The 24098-nt window shown below is 44.9% G+C and overlaps 1 protein-coding gene across 1 annotated transcript; it reads left to right on the forward strand.

Moving 5' to 3' along the window:
- Positions 1 to 5519: 5519 nt before the first annotated feature.
- Positions 5520 to 22264, forward strand: MCM10 (minichromosome maintenance 10 replication initiation factor). The gene is made up of 19 exons (XM_062579079.1): positions 5520 to 5526; positions 5773 to 6093; positions 7226 to 7330; positions 7965 to 8099; positions 8568 to 8742; positions 9651 to 9816; positions 10603 to 10770; positions 11213 to 11329; positions 13199 to 13398; positions 14537 to 14637; positions 15669 to 15770; positions 15867 to 15984; positions 16897 to 17125; positions 18163 to 18316; positions 19248 to 19366; positions 20430 to 20543; positions 21349 to 21494; positions 21711 to 21753; positions 22181 to 22264. The coding sequence occupies exons 1-19, from the start codon at positions 5520 to 5522 to the stop codon at positions 22262 to 22264; spliced, it is 2604 nt and encodes an 867-aa protein (XP_062435063.1).
- Positions 22265 to 24098: the final 1834 nt, after the last annotated feature.

Raw genomic sequence — 24098 nt, forward strand, 5'->3', positions numbered from 1 at the left:
TTAACTCTGGACTTGCAGATCTCAGATTTCAGATGTAGGCAAGCCATCACTGTTCGAAGATGGAGACCAGTGGGACTTAGCGATGCTCTGTGATTAGTCTGGGCTACATGGGCAATTAGCAGCCAGAGCAAGGGAGAACACAAACCCATCTCTTCTGACTCCCATGACAGAAAAATCTGAGAAACAATATTGGGCAAAACAGGTAAAATAGACCTCTACGTTTGAAAAAAAAATCCCAAACCTAACCCATGCATCACCAGCACTCTGCTTTTAGGATGTGGGCAATCTGGGAAATGCTTGCAAAAGCAGAGATGGGTATCTCCAAGTGTACTGTTGTCTGCCTGCTGATTGCCACCAGTGCAGGATGGGGCATAAGGCGTTCCCCCCTACTTCCATCGCAGTTGGGTGGCTGCACGTAGGAGGCTGCCTTGGGCCCTCAGGGCTCACACATTCTTCTGCTGGATCCTGCAGTTTCTCTCAGGCTCCTCTGTTCCTGCTCGGAAGAGAAATATGTTTGCACGAACACTGATATAATCACAAAAAATCCCAGGAAAAATATCAAACTTCAGGTTAGGCTCCAGTTACCTTCCCTTGGGCAAGGAGTGCCTGGTACCAGCCAACTAAGCATTTCAGCTATTCAGCAGAACATTTCACTCTTTGCTTCAGATTTCTGAGTGTATCTTGTTTTTTCCTGTCATTTGCTGGACATTTTTTTTATTTCTTCAGCTACCACAAAACTTCTGCCCATAATTCATCTTTCATAATCATAATAGTAGGCTTTTAAAAAGCAGAGACACTCTTCCCCACTTTTATATATTGTCTTTCAGGGTAGATTTAGTGCAAGTCCCTTAGAACTGGAGCTCAAACCTTCCTCTTTGTTTTTTGGGCAATTTCTGGACCATTTCTGGTTGTAATTCATATGAGCAGGTAGGAACTAAAACAATGAACTCAGACATATTTGGAAATACTGTGGGTTTTTTTTGCAAAGCACGGCTGCTCACACCAAAGAAATACTGAACCAGACTACAGAACCCCGTCAGCTCCATAGGGCAAAAATACATAGTTTTTAGTTTGCTGAGTTAACACAGGCATTGCCTGTTAGCCATGATTTTGCTTATCCTTAGGGTGTCTACTGCAGTAACGCCCGGAGGATGCTCTTCTCTACGCAGATGTAACCCTGGGGCAAACAGCCCGACCCAGAGCCTGCGGCCGCACGACACTGCCCACCGCTTCCCGCAGGCGAATGACAGCGGCCTGATGTCGTCATCCTCGCCCCGTGACGTCACGCGGTGCTGCCACTCCTTCCTACAAGGCCAGCGCCTCCTTCCCGCGCCCCGACCGCCACCAAGATGGCGCCGGGCTGCCAGGACTAATGATGGCGGCTGCACCGCGGCGCGTGCGCACCGCCGCCGGGCGGGTGCGCATGCGCGGCGCGGCGGGGCGGGGTGCGGTTCGGTTTTTGGCGGGTGCCGGGGAGCGCGCGCGGCTGGTGGTGAGTGCGGCGGGGGAGAGGGGGGAAGGATCAGGGATCCCCCGGGTAGGGGGTGGTGGTGTGGGGCAGGGGATCCCCTGAGCTTGGGGGTGGAAGGATCATGGATCTCCTGGGTATGGGGTGGTGTGGGGCAGGAGATCCCCTGAGCTTGGGGGTGGAAGGATCATGGATCTCCTGGGTATGGGGTGGTGTGGGGCAGGGGATCCCCTGAGCTTGGGGGTGGAAGGATCATGGATCCCCCGGGTAGGGGGTGGTGGTGTGGGGCAGGGGATCCCCTGAGCTTGGGGGTGGAAGGATCATGGATCTCCTGGGTATGGGGTGGTGTGGGGCAGGGGATCCCCTGAGCTTGGGGGAGTGGAAGGATCATGGATCCCCTGGGTATGGGGTGGTGTGGGGCAGGGGATCCCCTGAGCTTGGGGGAGTGGAAGGATCATGGATCCCCTGGGTATGGGGTGGTGTGGGGCAGGGGATCCCCTGAGCTTGGGGGAGTGGAAGGATCATGGGTCCTCCAGGTATGGGGTGGTGTGGGGCAGGGGATCCCCTGAGCTTGGGGGGGGTGGAAGGATCATGGATCCCCCAGGTAAGGGGTGGTGTGGGGCAGGGGATCCCCTGAGCTTGGGGGAGTGGAAGGATCATGGGTCCTCCAGGTATGGGGTGGTGTGGGGCAGGGGATCCCCTGAGCTTGGGGGAGTGGAAGGATCATGGATCCCCCAGGTAAGGGGTGGTGTGGGGCAGGGGATCCCCTGAGCTTGGGGGGGTGGAAGGATCATGGGTCCTCCAGGTATGGGGTGGTGTGGGGCAGGGGATCCCCTGAGCTTGGGGGAGTGGAAGGATCATGGATCCCCCAGGTATGGGGTGGTGTGGGGCAGGGGATTCCCTGAGCTTGGGGGAGTGGAAGGATCATGGATCCCCCAGGTATGGGGTGGTGTGGGGCAGGGGATCCCCTGGGCTTTGGGGGTGGAAGGATCATGGATCCTCCAGGTATGGGGTGGTGTGGGGCAGGGGATCCCCTGGGCTTTGGGGGTGGAAGGATCATGGATCCCCCAGGTATGGGGTGGTGTGGGGCAGGGGATCCCCTGAGCTTGGGGGAGTGGAAGGATCATGGATCCCCCAGGTATGGGGTGGTGTGGGGCAGTGGATCCCCTGGGCTTTGGGGGTGGAAGGATCATGGATCCTCCAGGTATGGGGTGGTGTGGGGCAGGGGATCCCCTGGGCTTTGGGAGTGGAAGGATCATGGATCCCCCAGGTAGGGGATGGTGTGGGGCAGGGGATCCCCTGGGTCTGGGGGGTGGAAGGATCATGGATCCTCCAGGTATGGGGTGGTGTGGGGCAGGGGATCCCCTGGGTTTGGGGGGTGGAAGGATCATGGATCCCCCAGGTATGGGGTGGTGTGGGGCAGGGGATCCCCTGAGCTTGGGGGGGGTGGAAGGATCATGGATCCCCCAGGTATGGGGTGGAGTGGGGCAGGGGATTCCCTGGGTTTGGGGGGTAGAAGAATCATGGATCCCCCAGGTATGGGATGGTGTGGGGCAGGGGATCCCCTGAGCTTGGGGGTGGAAGGGATCAGGGACCCACTGAGAGTCCCCAAAGGGATCTCTTGGATTTGGAGGTGGAAAGGGTCAGGGATCCCTGAAGTGGTGGATGAAGGGATCCTGTGGGTGGGGGTGGAAGGGATCAGGGATGTCCTGGGCTTGAGGATGGAAAGGATCGAGGATCCCTTGGAAGGGAGGTTGAAGAGATCAGATTCCCCTAGGAGGGATCCTCTCGGAACAGAGGAGGGGATCCCAGATGGGGTGGGATGGAGGAATCAGATATCCACTGGGAGTGTGTGGGGGGGGGAGATCAGAGATCCCCTTGCCAAGGTGGGGGGGCTGCAGTGGATCCCAGGCAGGGGGAGAATCGGAGATTGCCTGGGATGGAGTGTACTTTTCTTTGCTGAAAATAAATATTCTGGAGCAACAAGCAGGAGAAAAATATTAAATGTGGAATGCATGAGCTACACAAAAATCCCTGCAGCACGAAGGCCAGCAGGCACTGTGGTTAGCGTTTGGGCTGGTGAGCAATGAGAGACGGTGCGAACCTCTCGGTCACAGGGTAACAGCCTTATAATGGAGCAGATCCAGCTCCCTTTGCCCTGCCCCGCCTGTACAAGCTAGTGCTCGGGTGAAGGCAAGGCAAATGCTGTTCCAGGAGGATGCCAGCCTTGGCCTCTCTGGGGTTGTGCTCCAAAGGGGGTTGTACCCTTGGGTGCAACTCTGCCGTATCCTGAGTTCATCTGACCACAGGGCACAATCCTACTCCTCCTGCCTCCCTTCTCTGACTCCAGGATGAGTTGATTCAGAAAGCCAAACTGACAAAAAATTAACCTTTTTTGTTTGGTTGGTTTTTTTAAGGCTACTTTTCTACTGGTTTAGCTTCTGAGCAGCTCATGTTGGGATTGTATGACCTGACTATGTCCTTGGGGGAGTCAAAAAGGCATTACTCCTAGGCAGCTGCCAGGAGCTATGATCTGAGATAATTCACAAGGAAGCACAAAATCCCTGCTCTGACCAGTTGAATGACATGAACTAGGATTAATAGTGTTAATAAAGAATCTGGCTGAATTTAAAACTGGCAGCATGAAGGGTTAGCTCCTCTAAAACTCTTAGCTTGCATATTTGCTGCAGCTGTGGATAGGGTAAATATAAGCTTGTCTCAAATATCCAATCTCTCTTCTGAGTTTTGTAAAAATTAATTCAAATAAAGCTTTGGTGGAGATGTAGTTTTACATATTTTCTTATTGTTTTACTTTTCCAGTGCTGTGGTCATTTCTTAACACTCAGGCTTTGGCTGTAAAGGTCTGTAGGTTATCTAAGTCTGTGCGTATCACAGACATGCATATAGCATTCAGGGACATCCACGCTATGGAGACATGCCTCACATTACAAACTCTACTTAGCATTAGTTGATTTTGCTCTTGAGGTTCTTGTTCACTCTTCTGCTCTCTAACTCTGACCTGGTTCTTGCAATATCTCAAATCTGTTACAGTTTGGGGAGGACAGACACCCTTTCTGTTTCTCTTAGAGACATCTGAGGCTCTCTCTCTGGCACAGTACCCAGATTATCTTCTTCCATGTGGACCCTACTGTAAAGATTCAAAGATGTGGTTTATTATTAAGTAACATTTTTTTTCTACCCGTGCTGATATTGATGTTAGCTCTACTAGATTCTCATCAAGAGCCACTGAAGAATAATTATATGGGGACAGATCATGGGTCCATCCAGCCTGTATCTGGTCTCTAGTAGTGGTGAGAATTAGCTGTAACATTATGAAGAGTAGAAAAGCAGAGTAGCCATTTATATATACCCCATATGATTTCCCAACCTTAAACTATTTGCAGGTCAGAATTTTGTGGGCTGGAGGTGTGTCTCATGTAACACAACAAAATCTCATGGAAGCCATCCTTAGTGGATTTCTCTTGTTGTCCAGTCTTACCTTGATCCTTTATCTGTGCTTATTATTTTTCATTGACATATGTACATATCTGCTAGTATCAGGCTGGGGAATAGAGGAGCTATAAGAAAAGTACAATGTACATTTTTAAGAATAAGAACTATGTTGGAAGAAGGTACCAGGATTTCACTGTCTCCCAACATAGCCCTTTTTGGAAGGCCTGCTTTAGTTAAATGCAAATTATGATTATGATGCAGGACTGGTGAGATTAAAATGGTTATTATCTGGAACATGATAGACATTTTTTTAAATTCCTAGAAGTGATGGGGTTTGTTTCTAAAACTAATGCTCTTGTGCTGCAGTGAGTTCAGCAGAGATCGACTTTAGGTGTAGAAAGTGTACATGTGGAATTTAAATTTAATGGAGTTCTCATCTGTAGCTATAAGCAAAAACAAGCTAGTGGTTTACAAATAATCAAATAAAGAGTCTGATCTCCTGAATCCTTACTTTATCCATTTCAACAATACTGATTTTGTTCTCACCTTAACAGAGAATATTTTTCCCTGGGACTCTTGAAGAAATTCTGGTGAAATCATGGATGGTAAGATCTTTCCTACTGTTGACGTCTGACCAATAATTAGTTTCTAAGTTCTTGTGTTCATAAAACTTGATCAAGTTTTTAAAACTTTATCTTCCTTTAGCCAAAGTTGAAGTATTTTTTTTTAATGCCACTTGCTACTGTGCTTTAATTTTGGTTGTTATTAGCTTCTTAATAGACTATCTTGGATGTTTTATTCCATGGCAGCTTTCCTCTAAGAAGTAATTTTGAGTTTAATTTTTGCCTCAGCTGATGATGACTTGGATCTGTTAGCCTCCCTCCTGGAAGAAAGTGAGGCTGCCGAGGAGAAGAGTCCTTCTGAGGAGGAAGACATTCCAGAGGAAGAGAGAGGAGAACCAGATGAATACGACGAGCTCTTCGATGCAGAGGATGATGCATCCTACACTGAGGAGGCTGATGCTGAGGATAGTGTGGTCGAGGAGCAGAAGGAGAATTTGGCTGCATTGTTTGGAGATGTGGATGACCTGCTGGAAGAGGAGGAAGAGGAAGAAGCTGTTGCGACTTCAGCTCCTAGTCAGGCGAAAGAGAAAACCAACCAAGAATTGCAAGGTTTCTGTAACAGCATATTTATCTCCAGAGGTCCCTTCCAACCTTACCATTCTATGATTCAGGGCTATCATTCTGGCATCTTTTACCAGCACAACTTCCCCTTCTTCCTTTAATGGTCTTAAACCACCATTTATCAGAACTGGGTCCTGTGGATCTTTGTCCCTCCCCTTGACTAAAATGTATTTTTAGGGGTCAAGTCACAGCTGTTGGCTTTGCTGACTAGACAAGAAGATTAGCTGGATTTCTAGATATTCAAGGCTTTAGTCATGTCCTGAACTTGTTTTTCATTGCTCTTACAGTACTTTTTTTTCCCTAGTTTCTAGAGCTCTTTTGACCATTTATCTTACAGGGACATAGTTCATTTTTAGTTAGCAATAACAGTGTGATACCTCCCATGTAATTAGGGGTTTGTAAGCCAAAGCTTCATGAAAGATTACTGTCAGGTGATATGTGGCTGTGGGGAGACCTGCTGTTATCATGACTTAGCAAAGTGGTGTGGTTGTTTCCAGATACAGAGAACCACTAAGATATGGATTTATGCTCCCCATATTCCAACTCCAAAGTGCTTTATAAAGCAATGGGATAAATGCTGGTTGACCAGCACTCAAGGCAAGAGTTCCTGCCATTGTGTAGCCAACAACCACTTTTACGCAGACTCAAACTATGAATCTGTTTCAGAGAGAGGAAACATTAATGAGATCCCAGGTCTTGCCTTGAAACAGCTGTGCAGGAAGTTCTGTCATACCAGCAGAGCCTTCCTAGGACACCCAGGCCACACACAGAATATATTTCATTATATGGGAAGCACTTCTTTGTGCTAAAGAATGCAATCATTAGTCATTTAAATTGTCTTATGTTCAGTAGGAAAGATGAATGCAACATGGCAAGCAATGTGCCATGATGAAGTCAAGTATTTATATGAGAGAAGTCAGCTCCTGGCTATTTTGGGAAGTGTCCCTTCACTGAGCTATCTAGAACCAGAACTTGATCTGTATTCTGGGTCTAGTTTTTTTCTAAATTCCTATGATGTAGAGAAACTGCCAAACCTCTGGGGATCTCATAAATCTCTGTTTGCAATGACTTCCTAGCTGTTGTCTTTATTATTCTTCTTTTATTCTCCTTTCTTTCCTAGCTGAGCTGAGAAAATTGCAAGAACAGATGAAGACGTTACAGGAGCAGTTGCAAAAGACTGCTATTGGGCAGCCATCCAGTTCAGAGCCTGAGAAGAAAACCCCTGGTAATGAGACTAATTAAATGATTTTCTAATTGCTGGCCTCCCAGCATGCAGTTTATAGGCAGGACTCCAGACATCCTAAAGTGGGTGTTGAATAGTAAAGAGGGATGGAGGTCTGGTGTATTCTCATGCAGACTGTTTGTTTCCTGCAGCTACTGACTACTGTGACAATGCACTAAATCAAGGAGCTGCAGTTTTGGTATCTGTACCATGGGTTGATACTACATGGGATATCTTTTGTGAATAAAGAGCTCCAAGCTCTTCTGATGGAAGTATCCCTTCTTACTGGCAGGTGTTGATATGCCCAGAAAATACAGCTATGTTTATTGTTATAACACATCAGGTATGGAAGTAACAAAACTAGGGTGAAAAATGGCAAAACTGAAAAACAGGGAATGTTTCTACTTCCCATTGCTTGTGATTTCAGTAACATTCAGAATTTTGAGTCATCAAGGGAAAGAGCCATTGGGGCTTTTCCACTGTTGCACTTCAAATACTAGCAGCTCTGTGCAAGGGTTTCCATGTGGGTCTGTGACTTGGACTTGTTATTCAAAGAACTATTTAGTTTGGAACAATTCTTAGTATTTGAGTCCAGATACTGAGATCTCATAAAATATTTTTTGGTTTTGTCGGCCAGGTAAATCACTCTGTCATCCATTAAAGGAAAGGAAAGTTCAGAAACTGCAGGAGTCACCGTGTTTCTCGGCCCAGCTGGACAGTCCTTTACCAGCAGCCAAGCGACTAATCCAGAAATCAAAGACATCTCCAGCAGGTACCATTCTCAGTCTGCCTTTCGCTAAACACTTGCTGAGCTTTTGTCCAGAAGTGTATCTAGTTCATAACAGCAGTATAGACACATCTGGATTGGTACTACATGAGCCAGTGCAGCAGTAACAATCTGCTCATTACTGGGTCGATTATTTTGTTCTTTGCAGTAGGTGCTATGCTCTGTACTGCTGTGGCAAAGCTGGTCACTGACAGCACTGTAGTTTGCAGCTGTTTATGCTACAGTTTAGCTTACTTGGAAAATAGGAGTCTCAGCAGCTCATCTCCAGGTAGAACTCATTGCTTGAGTTACATACAACTGATCTGGAGCTGTCTGTTCTTAGCTGACCAGGAGAACTTACTGTTTAATTGTGTTAGTCTCCTGTGTCTGGTTAGGAGTAAGTTAGCGTTGTCTTTATTTGGATTTTTTTTTTCATTATCAAGACTTTTTCCTCCATTTTTTTCTTGCTAAAAGAGACCAAGACTCCTCCTCCACGGCAAGTTCTCAGTTTGGCATTCCAGCCTCTCAAGTCTGCCCCAGGGAACACATCCAGTAAAATGACCAGAGACAAGACTCCTCAGGTGCCCACATGCTCCAGTGCAACAGCTCAGCCTGTGTCTGTGGAAACCTTCTCTGGACTGAGATTAAGGTCAGCAGCCTGGCACTAAACTCTGTCTGGGGATCACCCTCAGATAGTGCGAGAGAGAATGCAATTGGGCCAACATCCTGCGATGCTGGCAACACAAGTGATGAGCAGAGGACTGGATTTCTGGTTTGCAATATTTGCACAGTTTGGCCGTGTCAGATTAGTCAATCATCACTAGCATTGACTGGTTGGTCTGTAAATAGGTAACACTGACATTTGGCTTATTACCATATTTCTATTTCTCTTTTCACCTGTGTGTTTTTCTGGCAAGTAAGCTATCATTTTGTTAGAACTGCCTCTCCTGGGATGTCCTCAGTGATGGAGGAAGGAAGCAGTGGATGTGTACAAGGCCTGATCATGCACCTGTTGCGCAGATTAAAGCAAAATGTACTGTTTGGAACCACTTGAGATTCCTTATACTTCTTCTGGCCGCAAGAGGTCTCTGAGTGCTTGTGGTGTACGTCTTCATCAGAAACCATGCTGGTTTTCAAATCCGTGCTCAAATACTCACAATATTTGTTCCATCCTGAAATGAACAGAATTAATGCAGGCTCAGGGCAAAGTTGTGGTGCAGGTATTCAGATAAAGAACAAATTGCATGATCGATAGCTTTCTTATATTTGTACAGTATCCCGAACTGAGGGCTTTTGTTTCAGTTGATCTCAGGGTGAAATAAGATGCAGAGACATTTGGAAATGAGACATAATCTCCCCATGAAAATGCAGTGATCCTCGGGCATAGAGCACTAGGGAGTGCTGCAAGGAGTATCGTGCAAAGGTGGAGGATGTATAGATGCCAGTTGCCAGCTATAACTTGAAGAATTTAAAGACGTTTTTGCTGTGCTAGACGTTTTTGATTGTCCATTTATGACAAGGGATATGTTCTCTCTTACATGCTTTTGCTTGCTATAGAAAACCCCGTGTTTCATCAGCTGAAATGGAGAGGAAAATGGCTAATCGAAAGCTGATCAGACTGTCACAAATAAGGAACAAATCTGCTGGAGAAAATTTGGAGGAAACAGACTGGGTAACATTTGGAGTCATAGTAAAGAAGGTCACTCCTCAGAGCTCAAATAATGTAAGTAACTTCATTGTATCCCTCGCTCAGAACTAGCAAAATGCTGGTCATCTTTGCTGAGAAACTAATTAGATTTTTAGTTTCATCAACCAGCTCCATCGAATTAATGAAAAGCTAATCTTTTAAATATCTTGGCTTACCTGGTTTCATGCAGTGATGCTGGTTTCAGTCCTCAGTTTAAGTCATTAGCTGATCTGGTGCTATTGTCCTGAGCATTACTGTAAAAAGTTTGGCCATGACGTAAATCTCTAAATCTATTCATCCACTGTTACATGTTAAATACCAGCGTAAGAGAAAGGATCCTCAATCCCTTTCTAGACAGTGAGAGATCTCTTGTTTTAAGTGTGCCAGCAAATGCTGCTTCCTTCATTTCCCTAGAGGTCATTCTATCCTATATGTTGTACATGTCCTATAGAAAGTAATTTATAAAACAGAATATATGGGTATGCTTTGGTTTCATTTGTTCAGTTGGGTTAAAACCTCTATTCAGTGAGCAGGAGTGCTATCTGGCTGTTAATATCAGGAAAACTGGTGGTAACAGCAGCATCTGTTACAACTCCTACAGCTACTCTTGTTGGTGCTGTTAATGTGCTGTTCTGGTCTATAAGAAGCCTAGAACTGGAGATGTGGCATGGCTGGACATATTGTATAAAACTACCACTGGGATTACCTTGTGCTTTTTCAAAGCAGGAGACCTCAGGAATAAACAAAATCAAAATAACTCAAAAGAGGATGCAATCAGTGTCCTCTATTGAGAGCTAAAAGGAAAGTGAATATCTGTTACAGGGCAGAACCTTCAGTATTTGGCGGCTGAACGACCTACGGGATCTCAATCAGTGTATCTCAGTGTTCTTGTTTGGTGATGTCCACAAAGAGCACTGGAAGACCGACCAAGGCACAGTCATTGGGTTGCTCAATGCTAATCTCATGAAACCTAAAGAGGGCTCAGATGAGGTGAGATGATTTTTCACTTGCCCATTAAAAATGGATAAAAATGGATAAAAATCCATGGCTAAACTTTTTCAAATCTGCTTGAGATTTATCTTCATAACACATATTAAGGCTGAAATCATAGCAGTCTGCCGTACTAGTTTAAATTTCGTTCAAATATTTGTACAGTGTATATTTGCTCATGGCCTTTTGGAAGCCCAGACTTCAAAAGTCCCTGTTATCCTATGCAGATTGCTGACTGCTGCTCCATTGCATGAGGGTTTGTGCTGTGAAGTTTAGCTAGAAATCTCTTAGAGAGGCCTCTAGGCTCCCAGAGGGTCAGATCCTAGTGCTTGGCCAGTGAATGACTTTTAGTTGATACCAAACTGAACCAATGACCTAAGCCAATGACTTCTGGAGAGAACCCATCCAGTCCTCATCAAGCTATGTTCTTATTTCTTTCTAGGTGTGTTTGTCTGTTGACCATCCCCAGAAGATCCTCCTCATGGGTGAAGCCCTGGACATGGGGACCTGCAAAGCCAGGAAGAAGAATGGTGATCCCTGTGCACAGATTGTGAACTTGGTCTGTATCTCAGTGGTTAGGACATCCTTAATATGGCTGCTGCTTTTGTGTTGATGCTCTTACTCTTTGACTAATTTAGGTGTATTGAAATACTGAGAGGTGAAACCGAGTACTGTAATTCCCTAAATGGAAGGGTGGTGCTGTAGTGGAAAGAGATTGTCTTTACCTATGACTGTCCCCATCTCCAGACCCTCTCCCAATCCTTTGTGCCAGTACCAGCATCCATGCAGTGCTCAGGGGAACTCATCATAGGTAAAACAAATAGATTTTTTTTCTTGGGGGAATAGTTGTGTTTTTTGGAGATGATGATAACCACAATGAGTTCCCAGGTCCAGTGTGTGTGCAAGCTGCCAGAATATATATATTTGCCTGTGGAAGAGAAGTAGGAGCAAACATGAGAAAGATAGTGGGTTTCTTTTTTTGGCGACAGCACTGGTTTGCACTGGTAACCGTAACTATAGTAAAAAATATTTTATACAATAAACCAGTATGCTCATTTAAAGTACTTGCAGAACTCCATTGCAAATATCTCTTCATGACTACAGTGATGTTACGATACTTGAAAAGATCTGCATCTGAGTCAGAAAGGCCATTGTTAATAAGGCAGAATTTAGACGGAGGGGAGAAGATGAAGAGTATGCCAGGAGTGTGAAGAGGGCAGATACAGAAGGTACTTGCAGCAAAACAGGACTGTGATTGCAGATACACTCCAGGAGGTGCCTGTGCACTGGGTTCTCGGTCTCAACAGGGAGATGTTCTGGTGTCACCTGGAACAAGCCATGGTGGATGGAGGCTGTCTGGCAAAAAAACCTCCTGAAGGAATTGACTCCTGTTTACTTAGAATCATAGAATCACAGAATCAGTAAGGTTGGAAGGGACCTCTGGAGATCATCTAGTCCAGCCTCCCCGCTCAGCAGGGTCACCTACAGCATGGTAGACAGGGTTGCATCCAGGCAGGCCTTGAAGATCTCCAGAGAAGGAGACTCCACAACCTCTCTGGGCAACCTGTGCCAGTGCTCCGTCACTCTCACAGGGAAGAAATTCCTCCTCATGTTCAGGCGGAACTTCCTGTGGTTCAGTTTCTGCCCATTGCCTCTTGTCCTGTCACACGGGATGACTGAAAAGAGTTTGGCCCCGTCCCCTTGACACCCTCCCTTCACGTACTTGTACACATTGATCAGATCCCCCCTCAGTCTTCTCTTCCTCAGGCTGAGCAGGCCCAGCTCTCGCAGCCGTTCCTCATAGGGCAGGTGCAAATGCTTAATAATAAGTTCATTGTCATTATATGACTTTGGGGCAGGTGAATACCTAACAAGAGAATGGAGTAATTTCTTTTTGTTGGTAAAAAGTTAAAGAACACCCTGAATGAGTGCTGTTATGATACTGCTGTCTCTGACAGATTGACTCACTATCTTCAATTCCAAAGCCCCGTGGATTGACACTGAAACCTGTTTAATTTGAAGTGCGTGAAATGCCTTTCTTTGGCACTAGTTTTTCTTTGTGATTAAACCAGTTAGAGAATGGTATACAGTTCAGAAGCATGAAGCCTTTACGTGTCTACAGAATATGTCACAAGGACTTGGAACTTCAGCTGACTTGAACCAAGCAATGCCCTTCAGATTCCTGGGATGAGAAAGTCCTCAATGTACAGGATTTTACTTTTTTACAGTGATTAGAATGTGAAATTTTAACTTGGCTTTTTCGTTGCTGAGTTGCGGACATATGTTTACTGAGTTGAGTGATTTCAGGAGAGCTACAATGGAGCTGTGTCTTCAGTTTAGCTGCCAAAAGATAAACTTGGTTGAGGGAATGAAGTATATTGTAATTGCTTGTGTTCTGCAACAGCTCTATCCCTTTTCTTTTCTTCAGAATGACTGTGAATATTGTCAGTATCATGTACAATCCCAGTACAAGAAGCTCAGCTCAAAGCGGGCAGATTTGCAGTCCACCTTCTCTGGAGGCCGTGTACCCAAGAAAATTGCTCGGAAAAATCCCAGTTTGAAGGAGAGGCTGTGTCAGGATGGGTTTTACTATGGAGGCGTCTCTTCAGCGGCGTATGCGGCCTCAGTGTAAGATAAAACTGCTCATTTACCTAGAGCTAAAGCACAATTTTCTGCCTTTGAACAGTTTCACTTCGTTATACAAGTGAGCCTGAAACTAGCTTCAAGAAATTGCATGTAGTTAGTGCTTCCTTTGACTTAAGTACATTCATCAAAAAAGAATAAATGCCTCGTGTTTGGTATAATCCTCCAGGACTCACAGAATAACAGAGCTGGTATTTGATAGGAAAACTTTAGCCACATCTAGTCTTTGACCTTGTCCTGATATGTGGCAGGGCGATGTTTCTAGCTCTAAATTAGTACTGTGTTGTGAAGCCAGATGGTGTTGTGTTGCAGAACACGAATGAACTTCATCATGAGCCTGCCTGGATGCAAGCCTGTCTAACATGCTCTTGGGGACCCTGCTTGAGCAGAGGGGTTGGACTAGATGACCTCCAGAGGTCTCTTCCAACCTTACCAATTCTGTGATTCTATGAGGTCCCAAGCATTTGAATCTCCAAGACAGTATTTTCAGTGCTGTTCCTGTACCAAAATTTGTCGTGGCTCATTACATTTTAATCCCAGGCTCAGCATATTCTCTTCCTTGTCTGAGATAGAGTATCACTATGTGTTAATAAAGAGACAGTAGTACATCCTGTGTATTACTAAGTAACCAAAGTCAGTAGATCTGTATGCATCTCATGCTAGCCTTGAGGCATTAGGGCATACATCCAAATCCCACTGAAGTCAGCTGTGCAAAGACTTGAGTGACAGCTAGATCCCTGTGCTTACACACTGCTTTGCTTCCCTTCCACTGCAGTCCAATAACCTGTGCAACTCCAAAGTAATGAAGCAATTCCAGCTCTCTACATCTTTGGAGCTAACTGTGAGCAAGGCTTAGCTGTGACATGTTTAGTATTCTCTCAATGTTTAGGAAATACATATTTCAATCCAGGGAGAAATGGGAGACTCTGAACATCATACTGGTATTTGGATTTAGATCCCAGGCCTTCCCAAAGATGGGTCATAGGAGAGAGGATCCAGTTTGGATTGAGTAAAGGACAACTGGAGCTTTGTTGAAGCATTAGATTAGTATTTAAGCTCTTGTTCCTGCTCTAAGCATGGAGAAACTCTGATGTTCTGATTTTGTTTTTTTCCTTCTTTCTAGTGCAGCAGCTACAGTGCCAAAAAGGAAAATTCAAACCACTCTCTCCAATCTGGTCGTGAGAGGAGTTGATGCAATTGTCCAGGAAACCAGGCAGAAAATTGGTACCTAACAACCTATGTAGTCTCTTTTCCCATCATATATTTTCAACTTGGTGTGTAGCTGTGTCCCCAGAATCTGTCATTCACTGAACAAATCTGGCAATTGGTTTGCTACAAAGATAGCCATTTGCAGGCTGCTTTCTCAATTGACCTAAACTCCTTTTCCCTCCTGAGATCACAGCTGCAAGGGAAATGTAGCTAAGCAACTGTGTACCTCCATGTATCATTTGCCGTTGGTGCCCCTAAATTAAGTCTCCTGCTCTGTCTTTGGACAGTGACAGAAGGTCTTTGCCAGATTAACGGGAAATTGAAACTCTAAGAACTTTGAACCAGAGAATTTATTTTAATTGATTAAAATAAATGACTTCTGTCAGTCTCAAGGGATTCCAAGGAATACAAAGTATAAAGCAGAAACAGCTCTGCAATGCAGGTGACCTCCTGATTACCCAACCTGTTTCTACCACCTTTATTTTTGTGATCTTCAAAGCATGTTCCTTCCGTAGCCTTTGGGAAGTCAGTGAACTTCTCTGCCTCCATTTTCTTTCTGCAAAGCACTTAATATGATGGCTCTCTTTATACTCAGTGGACAGCAAATGATAGATTATTCAAACTGTATGTTCTAGATACCTCTTAAATGTCTAAACTCTCTTTCAGTTTCCCACAGTTGTCTGCATTTCTGGCAACATAGTGTGTGTCCTGGCCCTAGCTTTTAGCTGGTCTTAATTCTCCGGTGATAATATTTAATACCTTTTAAGCATTCCAAAAATAGGAATTGTAGAAGTACCTCAGACTGTCAAGGCTGGTGGAGGACTAGCTAATGAAATTCCTGAAGGGATGGAAATGTCTATTGACATTGTGATGTGTTTGAGGACAAGGCCTCAAGAAACCTAATGGAACTAAGAAGTTGGCCCTGCTTTGAGGGGAGAGCTTGACCAGATGACTTCCAGGGTTCCCTTCCAACCTAAATTACCTCTAAAACCAGGCTTTCCCTTCCTAGCTCTCAATTTGTTGAGTTTCTGCCTTTTCCACTCTAGGTGTGGCAAAGAGACCTGCGCTATGTTCTGAGGAGTTCAAAGAACTGCTGGCACAGCCAACCTTTGGAGCACGAAACCTCTGCAAACACTGGACCAAAGCTGGTATGTTCTTTGTGCCCAGTGGAAAGCCCACTCCTGATAACAACTCGGCTTCTTCTAAGCAAAAATTAGTTTAGTTTTGTTTTTTCTTTCTTTCAGATGCTGAAAAGAAGCAAGGGGCCAATTTCCAGTCTATCTCTGCTTCAGCACTGCTCAGGCAACAGAAACAGAAACTGCTGGAGGCCAGAAAAAAGCGATCTGAAGAGATTCAGAGGCGGTAATACAAACAGGCTTTTATAGGAAGGGACCCCTCATTGTGGCCTTAAGCATAGCTGTGGAGGCATTTTGCTGTTTTTATAGGAAGTGTTTATTCAGTGGAGAAGCAAACACTCCAGTGCAGTGCCCAGCAGTGGGAAGGTGTAATGGGAGGAGGCTCATTAGAGTAGGAAACTGGGGTCAAGATTTTTGGTTCTGTTCATCACTGGCTTGCAGTGATCCTCTGAACCTAAGATTTGCCAAGTACTTTTGTGCATCTCTTGTATACAAACTTAACAAAAACCCCACGTGGACCATACTGGGTGAAACTGAGGTTGAAATAGCCAAGTAGCCACAACAGGAGCCAAAACAGAACCTAGAGCAGGAGTAGAACAGTAGGCACAATCATAGTGATATTTCCTCCAAATACTCTTCCAGCCTCTGACAGTGTGTGGCTCAGGGACTTCCTAAGGTACAGTGCTTTCTGTTAGAGTATCTCTGAAGAGATTCTTTTTTCCTGTGAACTATCTAATCTCTCTATCAGGATCTGTGTAAACTTAAGACTTTAATTGACTCCTGTGACAAGGAGTTCCTGTTCTGTGAAGAAACTTGTCCTTCCACATGTTTCAGCTCCCACCTCCCAGCTTCATTTGATAATTCTATCTGATTTTTGTTTTGGAAAGAAATTGGTGGTTCACTCTTTTTTCAGCCTTCTCTAAGTCACTCTTGATTTCAGCAGTCCAGTGAGTTCCTTACCTGCCGTATTTTGCTCTCCTGAGTGGCTGAATTGCTGCATGTTTTACTAGCAATAGAAGGCCAGTTAATCAAAACTAATAATTTCTGGACCCCTTGGCATTCATACCTGCTTCTTAAACCTTTCTGTTTCTGTGACTTGTGTCTTTATTTCAGCTGATTATTTTTGCCTTCTTCAAAGGTTTCTCCAGAACACAAGTAAAGCCAGCTGCTCCACACTTCTGTCCTCCTCCAGACAGTCTTCACTCTATTCCCCAACACCTGGGGCAGAGTTTCCCAAAGCTGCAAAAATGTCAACTCCCCAAAGGCCCAGGCTTGGTACAGGCTTCTCAGAAGGAGAAGATATCCTCTTCTATGATGGGTCTCCACCTCCTGCACCAAAGCTAGACAGCTTGGCTGAAGCCAAAAAGGTAACAACTCTTTGAGTGGGTGGGTTTTGAGCGTCAGAAAGGGGAGTTTAAGGGAAGTTTGTGGTAGTAGAGGAGTTTGATCAAACATAGGCTGCCTCAGTGCTGATTTTGATGAAGTTCCAGATCCATGGAATCAGATTGATCTGTATTACAGTACATAATAAACCTCTGGTTCCAAACAGCTGGTAGTACCAAGGTCCATGCTACTGTCTTGACTGAAGTCAACTTTCAGAACAGCAGAACAGCTGCTAAAGGAAGACCTACCTTGGCCATAGGAGCTAGTGTCTCTTGTTAATTTAAAATCCACCTGGTTTGGTCACGTGTTAATTATTTTACAAGCATGAAAACTCGAATACTGGGGAGGGGCAAGGGATTTCTGCTGGAAAATCCTGGAATGGTGCAAGAGTTGTTCTTTGTCTTTGCAAGTAAGGAGTATTGTGGATGTGTCTGTTTGCCAGGTATGCGACAGTGAATTCTATTGGTTTAACTATGTTGTTTCTTGAGTCTGAATAATTTTGGTTCCTAGCCAAAACAGACTGCATTGTTTCTTGGCAGAGATCTGCTCCCTATCTGTCGAGGAAACATATCTTTTCCATCAAGTCTAGTAGGAAGAAGGATCCAACATTGTAGGACAATGAGATAAAATAGTTTTATGCAATTTTCTATTAGTTCCCAATTATTACTGATTTATGTGGAAACCTCCATTGTTTATTTTTCCTCTGGTAAGCTTAAGAGATCTGTGAAGCACTTCAAGCACAGCTGCAGAGATTCCAAACCTGATAATGCATCAGGAAGAGTCATTTTATGGACTGGCAAGTGATCACAGGTTGGATGATGTGGTGAATTACCACATGCACAGAAGAGCTGGGAATATTGTTGGGCCTCATTTTTGCCTGGCTCCATCCTTGGGCCAGTGGATCTTGCCTCTTCTAGTTGAGAGACTCAACTCTCAGAGACTTCCTCTGCTACTTCTGGAACTAGTTATGTGGGAGCCAGACTGGTCAGCTACACATTCACCACTTTTTCCTGTTTTCTAGCTAGCTGCAATACACCGACTACGAGCAAAAGGCCAGATTCTTGCTAAAACTGATCCAAACAGTGTCAAGAGGAAAAGATCTGATCTTAGTGATGTCCTAGAAATTACTGAAAGAGTTGAGAAAAATGTTGCTCAACCACAGGAAGCAGGAAATGGTATGTAATGTTAGTCTCTAGAACATAAAAGATGTGCCTATGTCCTGCTGAACAGAGCACCCGTTACTGTGTTAACAGCTTATGTGCTGTGCCAAAGAGAGGCCAAATTAAATTCATTTGGAACTTAAAGGGTTTATTGCATAGAGGACCTGGCTCAAAAGCTAAATGATCCCTAACCCTTATGGAGATAAACTATAAGATGTAGTCTACAATAAGCTTCTGGTCCTCCTCTCCAATTTCTTTGCTCTAGCATTTGAGTACCAATGGATGCAATGGATGGGTGACTTAACCAAGGGAACAATTTCTGGTAAAATTCCTCCTCTGTGAGGAGGAATTTCTTCACTGTCAGAGTGGCAGAGCACTGGCACAGGTTGCCCAGAGAGGTTGTGGAGTCTCCTTCTCTGGAGATATTCAAAGCCTGCCTGGATGCAACCCTGTCTAACATGCTCTAGGTGACCCTGCTTGAGTAGGAGGGCTGGAATAGATGAACTCCAGAGTTTCCTTCCAACCTTACCAATTCTGCAATTCTGTGAAACCAAGAAATAATCACACCTGGGGATGTATCTGAATTTTACTCTGGAAAGTGAGTTTCCCTACTGCTGATTTATTGTGTGACCTTGGGTGAATTGCTTAATCTTATTCAAGCTTCTGCATCAGTACGGAGGAGAACACCAATTGTTCTCCCAGGAGTACTGTGAAACTTCCTAGTATAGTGCTTTGAGAGAGGACTTGATGTTAATATTTATACGCTTCTAATTTCCTGAATCCATCTTTGAACTTGCCTTCATATTCTTCTGAACTACTAAAACCTGTTATTTGACCTGAACATCTGCCTGAAACACCTGAGATTTCCAAATGATGATTATGCTTAGAAATCACAGCCTTGTTTTGAGTTTGGCCTCTGTAGCACTAATTCTTCTTGTTTCCCTAGATATGAATGAACTGGAGCCTGCCCAAAAGAAACGTCGAGAACAGCTGGCCTATCTGGAATCAGAAGAGTTCCAGAAAATCCTAAATGCAAAGTCCAAGCACACGGGCGTCTTGAAAGAGGTATGGCCTCAATCCAACCATGTTTGAGTACTCAAAAGTAGGGAGCTGCCTGGACTTCCCTGTAATGATTTCAGTGAGAAGCAGGCACCCAAACATATGATAGACACCAAATCATTTTGAAGAGGAGGGTCAAGGGTTTCCGAGCACATAGGGTATGGTGCCTACAGATCTGTATTATTACCATAGACATGGTAAGGTCAAGTTGCTGTCATATTTATTTGCTGTGTTTGCAAGATTCAGTGAAGCTTCCTGGTCAGCAGATGATGAAAGAAATCCCTCTGCTTTAAAGCTAGTGAACTTAAGGACTTCTCCATCTTTACCATCTCCAATATTTATCCCAGAGGGGACAGGCAGCCCAGCTTCCAATTGCCTGAGTCCCTGCTGTAACACAGCGGACAACTGGTTAGAGGGCTGTATCTGTGCAAGATCTTCCTTCCAGGAAAGATGGACACTTGCCTGTTTTGTCCTTCATTTCTTCTCATTTTGACCACTTAAATCCTGTGACCACCTCAGTCTGGGACTTGTGTGAGTTGTGGGGCCTGCAAAATGTCAACACTTGCACTGATGAGCTAAGAGGTAGCATTTCTCCCATCAAGGTCATTGCTGAATGTGTTTCCAGGAGGTGCAGCACCTCCAGCAGCACAGGACTTTTGTCTTTTGTACACAGTGTTTTAGGATGAAGTCCTGGTTCTTTTAAGGTCTTCTGAGGAGTACCGTTTTGGCTAAGAACCAAAGCTATTCACTATACCTGCCTACTGACCTCTCCCTGTGCTCTTGTGCATGCTCATTTCAGTAGCATGTATTGTTGTTAAACCCTTCCACTGTCTCACTTCAGATGAGATGACATGAGAGATGGCTGTTTTTCAGTGGTGGTGGAACACATGCGCTATCTGCATTAAAAAAAAAAAAAAAAAAAAAAAAAACAACAAAAAAAAAAACGTGCTTCCTCCCAGGCCGCAGGCTGCATCAGTCAGGCCCAGTGACTTGCCCAAAGGCTAGATGTGAGGTGACTTGACTTCTCTCATCTTTTTTTCCCCACAATCCTTCTCCTATGCTTTGACAGGCTGAGGCTGAGCTGCAGGAACAATATTTTCAGCCACTAGTGAAAAAGGAAGAAATGGAAGAGAAGATGAGAAACATTAAAGAAGTAAAGTGTCGAGTTGTGACATGTAAAACGGTAAGTGAAGGGGAACAGTGACACAGCACAGAGAGGTCAGAATGACAGCAAGGGAGTGAGGCTGGACTGCACGGAGGGTGCGGGACCTTCCTGCTGACTCCCTTCAGTCAGTCTCTTGGCCACAGTTTGGTGCCAGGATTAAATGGAGACCGTTTCATTCTGTGTGACTGCTGTAAAGAGCAGCTCATGCAGCAATGGCTTGGAGGTACTGCGGAATCAGCAAGGCAGACTTTAGTACTGGGCTGAACATTTCAACTTGGTGTTTGTGTCAGCAGCCAGTGGACCCTGGACGTTGGTGTCCTGGCATCTGTTGATCACAGTTCCTTCCCCTGAAGTGCTTTGTACCAGGACCCTCAGGATAAATGAAGCCCAGTGCCTGGAAAACAATAGAGACTCCTTTTTCTGCTGTTCCAGGGACTCTGCCATCAGAAGGAGGAGTAGAGCTTTATTACTGTCTCAAACATACTGAAGGAAGGGAAGAATTACTTCCCATCCCTAGAGTTTCAGCCAGCCCTGCTGTACTTTCCCCTCTCACAGCCTTTCCTATTTGTCTGGGGTGGCATGGAGGGCTATTCTGTGCCCTGTGTGGTGCTAGGAGCAGGCCCATGGTTTGTGGCAAAGAGGAGAGCGCAGCATTAGAAGGAGGAGTGGTAAAGCCACGATGATTTTTCAGATTGGTGGGTGCCTTGGGATGGGAGAAGAGAGGGGGATGTTCCTCTGGATGCTCAGCTCCCAGCAGCCCACAGAACTGCTCTTACACACTAGTGAAACACTCACAGCTCTCTCCCTCTCTCCTCTCTGACAGTGTAATTACACCTATTTCAAGCCTCTGGAGACGTGTGTGCAGGATAACCATGACTACCACTGGCATGATGGCCTCAAGCGATTTTTCAAATGTCCTTGTGGCAACCGAGCTATTTCCCTTGACAGGCTCCCCAAAAAGTCCTGCAGGTAGGCAGTGAGCCTCTGAGCCTCATAAACAGTAACAAAGGTTTTTATACTGTCCACTCATAAGTAAATTATCACATTAGCATGTACTAAGACTTGAATGTTAGCTGTTGCTGCTAAGTGGTGTAAAAAAGGTGGGGGCTAGTTTTGGACAAGCACACACATGCACCCCGCAAATGGATACCCCAATGGTTCTCACCTTTCATCTTCATCTTTCAGTACTTGTGGCCTCTTCAAATGGGAGCGAGATGGGATGCTGAAGGTAAGCATGAGCCAGCAGGTTCTGAGCACCTGAGCTGTCTGGCTGCTTTTCTTGGTGCTTTTGCCCCAGGCTTTGCATCAGTGCTCTGCAAAATCGAGCAGCTCTGCATCTTCTCAGATACTTACTGGTGACTTACTGTCACTCTGTGTGCATTGTGAGATAGAGTGAGATGCAATAGGCAAACCTTCTCGGCTGCTTTAGTGGAGTTTCTCCTTGCTTTTTGTTCTTGAAGTTTCATTTCAATGAACCCCTGGGGATTTTGCATTTGACTAGATTTGTAAGAACTCTGAATGTCAAACTTTTAGAGCTTCTGTCAAAATTATATCAGATAATTTAGCCCTACCACAACTTCTGTCATAGAACTATTTGATGAGGAACCATCTTGCTACACATTTAACTTCCTTTTCTACATGGTTCATCTTTCTAGGAGAAGAAAGGTCCAAAGATTGGTGGAGAAACACTTTTACCAAGAGGAGAAGAACAACCAAAATTCCTCAACAGTCTTAAGTGATCTGCAGTTGATTTTTTTTTCCACAACACAGGGATGCATTTCTGTGTTTAAACCACACATATATTTACTGCAAAGCTAAGAGGATTCTGGTTTTAGGAGTGAATGAACAGAGAAATGACTTCTAATGAAAAGGACATCCACGAAGTCTCCACCAGACCACTGCATCAATTCTCAGTTTTGATCTTTTTTTAAAATTGATTGAATAAGGCTGCATGTGAAACACATGTTGATGCCTGTTCTTAGTAACAACTTATTTACTAGATTTAGCCTAGGAAAAAGACAGCTAGTGTGGAATTTGTACCAAGAAATCTCTAGGGATCCCACATATATGTTGAATGACTGGCTTAGAATGACCCCACCAGAATTTTAAATGACAAACCATCATGAACCGGGAGGACTGCAGACTCCACGAACTTGTAAAGTTAATAACACAGTGCCTAAGGCCATCATGCTGTTCCGGTTCAGCTGTGCCAGCACTGGAAGGAATTCTCTTGCTGCTAGCAGTGTACAGCTGCAGTGGTGTTCAGCTGTGAACAGTCATAACGGTGTGTGAGAGGGTTATGTCCACACAGCACTGTTCCATGTCTCTGAAATTGCTCACCTGGACCCTTCGGAACAGATTTCAGGTTGTTGCTGAGTTGCCTCTGTGGCCTATGTGTTCAATAACACTCAAATGGCTTTGGCACTGCAAACTAGCAGTGTGTATGCTGCAGACTAATCATAGCTCCTGTAAAAGCCCTCTCCAAACCACACAGCCTGAACTGGCTTCTGCACACTATCTGCAGTACAGTATCTACAGCTGCAGACCTGCAGCTCCGCTTTCAAAAAGGCGTTTTAATGAATCTGTGTGCAAGTGATTTTAAAGGGCTGAAAAATTACATTTGATAGCTTTTGCTAGCATTTTAAACTTTTTGAAAATCCCTCTTGGTCTTTACCCTGTCAGCCTTAGATGCTGGCATGGCAGCCTAGAAGACAGTAGCTGTTTCAGGCCAAGCTGAATACCGTCTCCAAGAGGTGGTCAGAAGGGCTGTCCTTATACAGGCATTTCTATGAAAGCACATCCCTGTAGGGATGCTGGCTGCATTCATGTAGGTTTTCCTGGACCTGAGCCTTCTGCTGTCCCCAGCTCGTGCCTAGTAGGATCATAGGGTCTTTTAGGTACCTAAAATCACTACCTCTATGATTTGGTGAAACTGCCACAAACTGTATCCCGTGTGTCAGTGTTATTGTAGATACCTTTCGCCTTATTCTTTGTTTACACAGGAGCTGGAAAGAATTAAGTTCCTCAATTTTGGGCAGCTGGACAGATTTACCTCTGTATACTGCAGCCTTTGTCTCCAACTGGTGCTAGTGCTGAGCAGGTCTGCTCAGCATATTAGATTTGTTTCAGTCTTGTGTCAGTACCATTTGATGGAGGAGGAGTCACTGTTTGACTGTAGATATGTAACTGTGTCATACTCCCTATAGATTCGTCATTCAGAATAGCTTTAAATACAGTGCACAATAAAACACTGCCTGGGTTTGCATGGTATCATTTTTCTGAAGAAGAGGAAGAGCTGCTTGCTCAGCATCCTGGTTTGCCTAAGAGTTCATTGCTGAATCACCAAAAGGAGTTGGCTCTTGGTCCGTAACTCCAACTGTGCACAAAACCAATGAGAAATTTCACATTGGTAACAACCTTCAGCAGGCAAGTTGAAAGCTTCACGCATTCCTGAGTTCCTGCTCCTTTGACTGAAGCAAAGGAAGTTGCTGCAGAATTAACTGCCAAAGATGGGATAATGCTTTATCTTCATGAATGCACTGTGATAGGTAGGCATATATGTCTGGCCTCTCT

Source organism: Rhea pennata, chromosome 1 (assembly GCF_028389875.1).
Source record: "Rhea pennata isolate bPtePen1 chromosome 1, bPtePen1.pri, whole genome shotgun sequence".
NCBI classification, from domain to species: Eukaryota; Metazoa; Chordata; class Aves; order Rheiformes; family Rheidae; genus Rhea; species Rhea pennata.